Here is an 11,546-nt window from a genome sequence, read left to right as displayed (position 1 = left end):
CACGGAGTATAGTTTTCCCATATGGTGTTCTACCACCATTTTTGAAGAATTTTCCTTTTTCCTGTTGATTTCTTCTGGTGCCTTTGTAAACATTCAGTTTATAAATTAATATTAAGTTCATTTTAGATTCTGTTCTGTTCCATTTGTCTATCAATCTGTTTTTATGCCAATACTAAACTGCCTTAATTATGTATCTTCATAGTAACTATTGAAATTAGACAATGTAAGTCTTCCAAATTCATGCTTTCTTTCAAGATGTTTTTCTCTATTTCTTTTGCATTTTTATCATCAACTTCTCAATTTCTACAAAAAGAAAGCACACTGGAGTTTTGTTTGGGATTGTATTGACTAGAGATCAATTTGGATGAAAGTTCGCATCTTAACAATATTGAGTCTTCCAGTCAAAAGCATGGTCTGTCATTAGTTATTCTTGTCTTTTAAATTTTCTTTTGCAACTTTACATGTAGAGATTTTCACAAATTTTGTTAAATTTTTCCTAAGTATTTTTATTTCTTTGGTACTATTGTGACATTTCTTGAAGTTTATTTTTAATTTTTTTTGTAGAGGTACATAGAAATAAAATTGATTTTTGTATCTTGTGACACTGATGTTTTAGTAAAAGTAGAGGGTTTTTTTTGAGACTCATTAGGAATTTCTACATATATAATTATGTTATTTGTAAATAGAGACAATTTTCTCATTTATTTACATTTCCTTCGTTAGCCCTATTCCACTAAGACCTCCAAGACAATGTTTAATGCAAGTGGTGAGAGTTAACAGTCTTGCCTTGCTTCTGGCTTGGAGATAAAGCATTGTGTCTTTCACTTTAATTCCTCCTTATTCACTGCTTTGCTTTCTGAGGTTTCAATTACTTGATGTCAACTAAAATCTAAAACAGTCAATGGAAAATCCCAGAAATAAAAAATATGCAAATTTTAAATTGCACACCATTCTGAGTGATGTGAGAAATCTCATGCTGTCCCACTCTGTCCTGCTCAGGATATGAATCATTCTTTCACCCAGTGTATCCACGCCGAATACACTGTTCACCTGTTAGTCACTTAGTAGTCCTCCCAGTTATCACGTTAGCTGTCATGGCATTGCAGTGCTTGTGTTAAAGAACCCTTACTTAGCAATAACCCTAAAGCATGAGAATAGTGATGGTGGCAATTTTGATATGCCAAATAGAAGCCATAAAGCACTTCCTTTAAGTGGAATGGTGAAAGTTCTTGACTTAACCAGAAGAAAATTGTATACTGAGATTGCTAAGATCTCCAGTAAGAATGACTCTTCTATCCACTAAGTTGTGAAAAAGGAAAAAGAAATTCACGTTCTGCTGTCCCACCTTAAACTGTAAAAGTTATAGCTGTGATGTGTGATAGTTAAGATGGAAAAAAACATTAACTTTGTATATGTATGGGGAAAAACAGTATCTATAGTGTTTGGTACTAGCTACTGTTTCAGGCATCTACTGGGGTCTTGGAATTTACCCTCCAAGGACACATTCCACTGTACGATGTTAGTTGAAGGATTTTCTTGAGGATTTTTATTAAAGTTTGAGGTTTCTCTTTTGAAAGAGTTTGTATAAGACTGATATTATTTATTCCTTAAATGTTTGACCTAATCACTAATGAGACAATCTGGGCCTGGAGGTTTTTCGGGAAATGTTTTAAACTATGAATTTAATGTTTTAGCTATCCATAAGTTTATGGAGATTTTCTGTTATTTGTTGTATTCATTTCTGTAGTTTTTGTCTTTCAAGAATTTGTTAATCTCAGCTAGGGTCTTTATTATCTTTCACTTTCTGTAGGATTTATAGTGAAGTCTCCTCTTTCATTTCTAACATTGTTAATTTATTTCTTTTCTCTTTAGCAGTTTAGCTAGGCATTTATCAGTTTTGTCTATTTTTCAAAGAACTAACTTTTAGGTCATATGGGTTTCTCTTAACCAACATGTTGGTTCCTTTTTCTTTTTTTGGTGGTACTGGGATTTGAACTCTGGGTCTCATGCTTGCTAGGCAGACACACTATCACTTGCACCATTCTGCCAGCCTTCTTTTTCTTAAGAATGGCCTTCACTTTTGGCCTAATGTTTTCAGGAGCACTTTTTGCAATCCAAGTGAATTAGACAAATATTCACGAGGCCCTGGCCCCTCTCAGGCCTGGCCTAAGTGTGTGGTAAAGTAGATAATTTTTCGTGAAGACACTCCTGAGGTTGCTACAGTCTGATGCCTCAGCAACCAGCCAGTGATCAGATGACAAAGGCCCCCGGCACCCCACCCCTGTCAAGAGCACAGAGGAGGGGCAATTCCCGGGCACCCATGGAGAAGGCAGCATCTGGTCTGGATTTTGAATGGCTGCTTAGAAACTACCAGGCCATGGAAGAGGTTTCTGGGCCGAGGGTCTTGCAGAGAACAGAGGCCAAGTAGTGTTGGTGTGTGAAATGAGATAATGGCTTGCATGTGTGAAGTGTGTACCACACTGTTGAGAACATAGTAAGTGCCTGCGGAAATGCAGTGGCAGTTACAACATGTGAGGATCCTGGGAAGTTGGATTGAGGGAATGTGACTGGGGATGAGCACAACAAGGAAGGGTTGAGACAGACAGACAGACAGACAGGTCAGAGTGCCATGATAAGGCTTGTACAGAGGAAGGGTGCAGTCACTTATGTTTAATATACCTTAAAATTGGTGCCAGGTGCCAGTGGCTCATGCCTATAATCCTAGCTACTTGGGAAGCAGAGATCAGGAGGATAAGGTTTGAAGCCAGGCTGGGAAGTTTGTGAGACCCTATCTCAAAAATACCCAACCAAAAAAGGGGCTGGTGGAGTGACTGAAGTGGTAGAGCACCTGCCTAGCAAGTGTGAGGCCCTGAGTTCAAACCCCAGCACAACACGCACACACACACAATTGGTTTATTTCTTGAAGAGTTAATATAATCTCACAGTTCAAAAGAGAAATTATTTTGAAAAGTATACATCAGGATGTCTGATCCCCAGCCCTCAGTCCTCCCAAACCCTACTGCTGTAGGCTACCACTTTTATTAGGTTGGGGTTTTTTTTGTATCATTCTAGTGATTATATCTAGTGGGATCTCTATCTACATTTCCATTGTAGATCTGCATCTCCATGCATGTCTCTGTCTAGCACGTATCACTAACATTTTATTTCTATTCATGGCCCACAGTATGGCCGATCTTGGTAAAAGTTCTTTCTACCCTTGAAATGAATAAACAGTCACCTGTTGTTGGTGCAGGCTTCTTCTCTCATCATTAGGTCAAGCTGACTGGGAGTAAAGTTCAACTCTTTTATAGCCTTCCTGCTTTTCTGCTTATTTATTCTATCGATTTTTGATACATGTTTTTATTGTTTGCCTGTTTTGTTTTTTATTTTGAGGCAGGGTTTCACTATAGTTCCGAGGCTGACCTTGAGCTCATGGGCTCAAGCGATCCTCCTGCTCCAGCTTCCCAAGAAGCTGGGACTATAGATGTGCACCGCTGTGCCATGCTGAGATGTTGTTTTTAGGCTTTGCTACCGTGGCTTAGAGTAACTCTTGTTCTAGAAGTATAGTGATCTGCTTTTAAGTATTGTCTTTTCTGGTGTCTCAACTGAATGCCAAGCCTAGCTGCTCAGACCTTCGAAATCTCCCAGCAACACTCGGCATGTTGTCAGTTCACAAATCCTGCTGCCCATTCTTGCCCTGCACATAGGGCCAACCACTGAAAGAGAAGGTTTCTAAGCTCCTTCTTTGCACAGCTCCGTCTTGCCCAGTACCTCGTCAATTCCAGGTGCGTTGGAAGCACCAACCCCTGATTTCTACTTCTTCCACCCGTGAGACCACTGCTTTCTGCACTGGCTCCTCTTCTCTGTACAAAAGTTGGGAAAGAAGCCCGGGCAAGAAGCCAGAGTGGACCTGGAGCTCGCCTCTCCTGTACCAAGTACAGTATGTGGCAGGTAGTGGTAACTCACTGTTTGTTGCATGAGTGAACAAATCCAGTAGCATCCTCACACTGCCTATCAGGGTTTTAAATGTTTCTGTGTCTGAAAGAACAGAGCTCTGTGAAGGTGGAATAAGGATGATGATGGATGATGGGGAGCAAGTGATTTCCAAGTTGCAAACTTGGGGGTACAGGCTCATCTGGGGGATTGAGAGGACCTGGGAGTCTCTGCAGGAGACGGAGCCATCAGGTAGCGAGTCTAGATAAAATCACCACATGGAGATTCTTTCTATCCATCCCCATCAGGAAAGATCAGAAGCAACAAAGCTGGCTTCAGGTGGTGGTGCTCAACTATTTCCATCACTCCTCTATTAGTAAAAAAAAAAAAAAAATTAGTCATCCTCCTGATAAATGAAATTTTTTTTTTTTGTTCTTTGAAATTTTATTTATAAATTATTTTTATGAATTATTTTTGACTAATGTCTCAAAGCACGATCAGCATTTACAGCAGTTTATTGTTAAGGATGTAAAAATTCGATTATGTGAAAACAAAGCATGACATATGTTATGGTTTGAATATGAAACCTGTTTCCTCCCTTCCCCCCAGTCTCTTGTGTTGTATGCTTAGTGCCCAGTTAGTGCTAGAGAAAGTGGGTCACTGGGGGGATGTCTTTGAAGGGCCTATCTTTCCCTGCTCCCCCTCTCCTTATTTTGCTCTCTCTCTGCTTCCTGTCTGCCATGAGGTCAGGAGATCTCCTCCACCACACACTCCTGCCTCCATGATATTCTGCACAAGTCCATGAGGCCGACCAGCCATGGACTCAACCCTCTGAAACCATGAGCCAAAATCAGTCTTTCCTCTGTTTAAATTTTTCTCTCAGGTATTTTGGCCGCAGCTGCACGAATGTGACTGATATAATGAAGAACAGGGAAAACATCATAAGTTCTAATATTTAATACATGTTCCTCATCAAGAACACCTGGGACTTGGGGAAAAGGCCATCAGGTGGGTGGGCAATGGCTTGGCTGAGGGTGCACCCATGGATTCCTATGAAAAGCCTCGGGTTCAGGTGACAAGAAGCACACCTGTGTCCACCTCCTGTACTACTCTTGCTTTTGGTGTTTAAGAACAAAGCAATTAGAATCTGAGAAACTGGCAGCCCTTTATTTGGGGCCTTGTCACACATGTGTCACTAGCTTGCTGAGGGAAGTCATTTTCTATGGATTTCTCTGATGTCCATATTTCTCTCGAATTTCCAGTCCCACTATTCTGGAAGAGGTGGGTCAGTATAGTCAGCTTCCATAAGTCCTGGGTTTGGATCCACTTAACATCTATGTGGCCTTGTGTGAATTCTTAGCGTTTCTGAGCCTTGGTCTTCTGTCCTATAACATGTAAGTACATTTTGCTTATGAGGCTTAAACCAGACAACAGACATAAGTTAAAACCCAGTATATTCCTTTCTTTATCTCCTATATCTGTAGTTCTCCAATTTAAGGGGCATCAGATTTCCCTGGAGAACTCGGGTAAAGTATACCTTCCTCCCCCTTTCTTCCCACCCAACTCCATATCTGCAATTCTGAATTAGTGGATCTAGAGTAAAGGTGCTCAGTCTGCATTTTTAGGGGCTCCCAGGTGATTGAACCCCCACAGTGGTCCCTGCTAGGAAGCACTGGACAGGCCTTTGAACACCTCCTACCACATGTAGCACAGATCTGGCACGTGGAAATGAAAACAAAAGGACTGTACAGGTGAAAGCAAAGAAAACAAATGACTTGTGCTTCTGCGGGTCATGCAGTTCCCAGTAAGCTGCTCAGCCACCGTGGGGTGAGGCTTTTGGGAATGACCAGCGCTTGGCAGCCTACCCCTAATGGAAAGTTTGGTGTGGTCAGACCATGTTATTCAGCTTCCTGCTGCCCTCTCCTGTGGCTGTGTTTTGACAGGTGTATTCAGGGCTGGTGCCGCAGAAACTGCCAGCTCAGCCCTGGCCTGGGGGAAGAAGCTGTAGGAAGGGCAAGAGGTTTGCCCAGTGAGGTCCTGGCCTATGGGAGAGATGGTGAGGTTGCTGGAGAGAAATGAGCAGGCCGACTTGTATTTTTTAAAGGAGCCTAGAGGCCATGGCCCAGGTCTGCAGCTTTCAGGAAGCCCCTTGCTCTCTGTAGGAGGCCCGAGAATGACTTCAGGGCTTTGCAAGTCTGGTGCGGGATTAAAACCACTCCAATGGCAAAGTCTGGGCTTCTAATCCAGTGGTTGAAATTCCACTAGCTATCACCTCTCAGTTTGGGTTCAGAGTTTATTGCCTTGGCTCTGGCAAGTTCCAGGAAAGCAACTGAGCAGAGCAGGAGGAAGTGCTTGGTTAGACTCTCAGACTGAGGATTACAGCACGCCAGGTCCAGTGGAATCAGGACCAGTCTACTCCCTTTGTTTTCTGATGAAGAAGTTGAAGGTCCAAGAGGCCAGTGCTGGATTTATGGTCCTACAAGGATATAAGGCCCAGTAGGGAAGAGGCATGACCTGTCCTGGTTCCATGTCCACTGAGGTACCTCCATCATGGAGCACATCCAGTCCCCCAACTTCAAGGCTGCTTGGATCCATCTTACAAGATTTATGAACATGTTGATAAAAAGCATTTGCTTCAGGCTTGATGGTTCTGACTGCCCACTCCTAAACCCCACAGTCTTTGGAATTTCAGTGGTACCTAAAAATGTCCAGATACTCTGAAGGGCCATGCTAATACTACAGCCTGTGTGATGACATGGGACAGAGAGATGGGAGTGGTGTTAGGGGAGACAAAAGGGGTTGAGCCTGATCACTCCCCTGGTCTCCCCTGGTTCTCGCAGTGCAGGGAGGCGTTTGGGAACAGGAGTGTGCAAGGCTGATGTTCTGGCCCCTCATTGGTGAGGAGAGTGGTGAATGCTTGCTGTGATTCCATGTAATAGACATGGCCATAACAGTGGCTGGCTGATGTCATTGGAAGGCTGGCCATTGCCAGGTGCTATGGACTAAATTCTGTCCTGAAAAATTGATATGCTGAAGCCCTGGTCCTCAGTGTGCTTATATCTGGAGTTGAGGTCTTTAGGAGGTAGTTAAGGTTAGCCAGGTCATAAGGGTAGGTCCTAATCAGATAGGATTGTGGCCTTATAAGAAAAAGAAGTCTTCACCTGTCACTATGTGAGGACACAGCCAGAAGGGGGCCATCTGCAAACCAGAAAAATGAGCACCTTGATTATGGACTTCCCATCCTTTAGAACTGTGAGAAAATAAATTTCTGATGTTCAAGTGACTTGCTCAAGGCTGAATTTCAACACAGATATGTCTAAAAACTCATATATATCTGTAACTTTGGGAATCAATGAATCTTTGCATCTGTAAAGTAGGGATAGTAGCTACATTATAAATTGTAGTGACGACTACAGGAGCTACTGTCTGTGAAGTGCTAAAAAGTCTCCTAGAGACTTTGCTGTTATTGTTCTGATTGTTCTGTCTTTACAGTGCCTACTGGATTTCACTGCCAGCTCGCCTGTAGTCACTCATGCTCTTGTGTCTCTCATTTTACCATGTCCCTCTTTCCTCCCTTTGACCCTCTGTGGTTACAGCTCATTGGATCAGGGTAGACTCTTGACCCAGGGGTTAGCATGGGGTTTCTTGCCTAGGAACTGGGAATTAGAAGCTGAACAGCTGGGTCCTCTGGTGGTAACTAGTAGCCCTGTTCTGTGGAGCCTTCCCTGGCCAAGGGAAGGAAGACAGGTACAGAGAGGAGAGATCAGTGGCCATTGAGACTCAGAGATATGAGAGACCAGCCTGTTCTCTAAGGCAAGGAGAGCAGTGTGTGATGCTGACAGCTTTCCACCTGATAACCAGGGGCTCAGCTGGGCTTGAGTTTCAGTAACCCTGAGCTTGCATTCTGTGCCTTTACCATGAATGTCCCTCCCTTTTGAGGGAACCCTTGTGATTGCATGCATGGGCTCAACAGTGACTGCCTCCACACCGTGCCCTTAAATCAAGTAAATCCCCCAAAACATACAGCCAGGAGCTAGTTTGTGGCAGTTGTCTAGGTCTCATGAATTTTTTTTTTATCTTTCTGTTTTTATATTCTCAAACCTATTGTTTTTGATCCCTGTAGCCTTGTCTCTAATTTTGTCCCCAAACACATGACTTGGAATTGATTCCAAATGTGGCTTTGCTGGAATTTGACTCCAGGACATTGGCTAGTCCTCTAGCTCAAGCTTTTCCTGCTCTTGGTGCCTGGCCCAGCTCTCTTTCCCACCCCTCCATCCCCAGATCTGTAATTCCAGTTCCCTGAAGGTTTGACTGAGGCCCCAAACTGTGACTTGACTCCACTGGCACATCCTGGCTATCATCCTTGTGTTATCACATGGATGTCATCTTTCTTGACCTGCTCAGCTTCACCTGCCAGTCTTGTCTCTGGGGACTCCTTCCCTCCACCCTGGCCTAGTCCATGCATGACTCTAGGTATAGAGCTAGCTTTTACTGCATGCTCTTCACCCATAGGAGAGGTGATCAAGGCAGGCTTTAGGTCTCCCTCACTCCTGTGATGCCCACAGCACCTAACTCAGCACCACACAGCTCAGATGCTGGGGGAAGAGGGACCTCATGTCCCATAGAAGGTTCAAGAAGTGGCACTACTCATATGTAGTGGTCCCATTCAGCCCTATCCCCTTCTTCCAGCTTTTTGCTTACTTCCTCTACTAGGCAACTTTCCCAAAAGAAAGCAAACCAGTGCCCCAGGCTTGTGCTACACCATGTTTTACTAGCAATCAAGGTTAGTGTGCCTTAAAAGTTAAAAGTCTTCTTGGATCAGGTCCTAGGTGATTTCCAGGAGGCACAGCTGACCTCCTCTGTTCCAATGTTTCTGTGGACCCAGGCCCCTTGGGGAATGTCTTGGTCTCTTCCTCCTTTCTGTTCCATCTTCTTGTCTTAGAGACAACAGGGGAAAGCAGGAGGGATCCCTAAAGGGGCTGTTTCCTGCTTGGTCTTGCCCTCTGCAGGGTCTTTTTCTTGGACGCTCTTTCTCCCTACTGCATGACTCCCCACAGAGCTCATAGCTTTTAAATGAGGGGCTGAGGGTTTAGGACCAGATTCCACAGCAGAACCCTTGTCACTGGTTCCCCTTCTGGTGGCCACGAAGCAGAGGCCTGAGGCATCACCCCGCATCCCCCAAGTCAGGCAGAAAGGAGTAGAAGATACCTCTTCCTGGAAGCAGCTCTTTACTGGGTCAGAAACATTATCGTACGTAAACAGGAGAATTACATGGCAGTAGGGTGGGTGGGGAGTGCAAGCCAGTTGCACATCTATGTCAACGAGCAAGGTGGCACAAAGGCTTTGAGCAGGAAAAAGGCAGGTCTCTGAGGCAGTGTTGGGAAGGAGACAGCTCCGTGTCTGAATCTGCTTGAACATAGGGTGGGGCAGGAGGCAGCTTTAGAGCAGTAAGTTTAGCCAATGGCGACGTTTTTCTCCCTGCTGGGAACTTCAGCCATTGTGTGCAGGAAGTTGGTGGAGGGCATGAGGTGACATTAAAGGAGCCACTTGGGATGTCCAGGCTCTTCCCACACCGAATCCAGCTTGCTGCTTGTATGAAAAGACTCTGGCCATTCTGGGTCATGGTGGGTCATCATGCAGCTATGGACAGGACAGTCAGATACAGGAGGAGAGAGCCACCCTTTTATCAGGCGGTGTCCTACTTTAGCTTCATCCTTCCCGGCCACCACAGAGGAGCCCCACTGGGAACAGGGCATGCCTATCTGGGTAGAGCAAGGGAGATGGCTTCCCAGAGAGACCCCCTGTGTCCACCTTGGCCTCCTGCCTCTAGCTCTGTGGCCTTCCTGGGAACTGGGTAGTACATGGGTAGAATGTTCCAGGTCCTGCAGAATCTGTTCGTGCAGGTGAAACTCCTGCTTGGATTCCTTCCTGCCTGCTCCTGAGATGCAGAGCCAAGACTGAAACAGAGAATTTTCTAGACACGTGAAAAAAAAAAAAAAAACCCATTCAGCTTGTCAAGGGTGCTTTGTGCAGGGCCTGAGAATACAGCCAGGGTGGGTCCCAGTGCCTTGGGTGGGACAGGGACAGCTCCCCAAGAACTCTGTGCCCATGACCATGGGGAAGGGCCCCCTGGTGCCAAACTCACCTTGTTCCTGGAGTTTTAATTCTACTGCCTTGCAGAGGTTTCCCTGGGCCTTTTCAACCAGGGGGAGCCCCAGGAAACTGCTGGCTAACATGGATATAAAGTCACTAGACAGATGATGCTGGTCACCATTCCAAGAGAGATCCACACCTTCTTCCTGAGGCAGCCACCTCCCTGGCAGGCTCAGTCACAGGAGAGGGCATCTTCTGCCCTCTCCTCCTGCTCAGCCAGGGAAACCCAGCTGCCCCCCTGACCCTCGAGGAAATGTGCATGCATGTGTGCATGTGTGCGTGAGTGGGGGAGGCTGCTCTCCCGTGGTCTAGTCACTACTGGGGGCCCGAAGCTTCAGGGTCAGCCATGGGGACACCCCCACATCAGAGTCAAAACACCATAACCGTCTGGAGGTGGTGAGGCTTTCAAGATGCTCTGAGCCCCCATCCCCTTGTGTGTGGCAGTGTCTAGGCCAGGGACCTTTCTCAGTAAGGGCTCTGGCTTCCTGGTGGGCCTGGGGGCCCAGGCAGACCAGGGGGACCCTGGATGCCTGGTTCACCCTTAGGCCCCACAGGCCCCCGCTGGCCTGGTAACCCTGTTTTCCCTGTAATCCCTGGCTTTCCCTGAGGTCCCAAGGGCCCTGGAGACCCTGGGGGCCCTTCTGGTCCTGGGGTCCCCACATCTCCTTTGGAGCCTTGCTGTCCCCTTGGCCCTCCAGTGCCAAAGCTGCCCTTTGAGCCTTTGAGGCCTGGGAAGCCTCGTGGGCCAACTGGTCCCCTCTCCCCCACAGGTCCAGGCTCCCCAGGCTGGCCTTGAGGACCCTGAGGTCCTGGGGGGCCAAAGCCACCAGAGTCTCCTTTCGGTCCTCTGCTGCCAACAGGCCCTTTCACACCCATGTCTCCCTTGAGTCCTCTTGGTCCTGGAGGGCCTGGGACACCTAGGATGGGAGAGAAGAGGGGACAGGTCACTCGTGAGGCTTCACACAAACAGAGTAGGCACAGCAACTGCTGAGGGTTAGACAGAAGCCTAGCCCAGTGCTGCTACCTCCAGCATGAAGACCGGTGGCTTTACTGTTGGTGAAATGGGATCAAAAACAGCAGGTCCTGTGTAACAACAGGTTTCAGTGTACTGCATCAGACCTCATTATTCTGACTTCCAGGCCTGCCCTTAGCTCCATATGTACTCAGCTGGGGATGAGAGAGCTGGACTGTGCTGGAAAGGGCCAAGGTTGCCCAGGACTATCCGTCTGACCTACATCTACTTATGGGTTGACTGCTGTTCTCACCTACCCTCCCCTGCCTCTCAGGCATCTTGCGTAGAGTCAGGAGACATGGAAAAGAAAGTCAAGAAAGTGACATATCAGAAGCAGGAACTCCCAATGTGAGACGCACAGCAACAGCCCCAAGAAAGGGCAGTTCCTTCAGGAAGCCCACTCTGACCACCTAAGTCTCTTCTCTGAGCTCCAGAGGCCACTACTTTC

General features: G+C 46.3%; 1 protein-coding gene across 2 annotated transcripts in view; it reads right to left on the bottom strand.

Moving 5' to 3' along the window:
* Positions 1 to 2,202: 2,202 nt before the first annotated feature.
* Scara3 (scavenger receptor class A member 3) overlaps positions 2,203 to 11,546 on the bottom strand; it is a 45,728-nt gene continuing 36,384 nt past the window's right edge. Inside the window, exon 6 of one of the 2 annotated variants that reach the window (XM_074055217.1) lies at positions 2,203 to 4,303. In XM_074055217.1, coding sequence (XP_073911318.1) covers positions 4,296 to 4,303 — 8 coding nt within the window. In that variant the 3' untranslated portion in view covers positions 2,203 to 4,295. Of the gene's footprint in view, positions 4,304 to 4,875; positions 11,004 to 11,546 lie in introns of those variants that run through there. The other variant, XM_020173206.2, reaches the window with a different exon arrangement.

Source organism: Castor canadensis, chromosome 14 (assembly GCF_047511655.1).
Source record: "Castor canadensis chromosome 14, mCasCan1.hap1v2, whole genome shotgun sequence".
Lineage (NCBI taxonomy): Eukaryota > Metazoa > Chordata > Mammalia > Rodentia > Castoridae > Castor > Castor canadensis.
The sequence above is the reverse complement of the archived record's forward strand: the minus strand, read 5'-3'. Positions and strand labels throughout refer to the sequence as shown.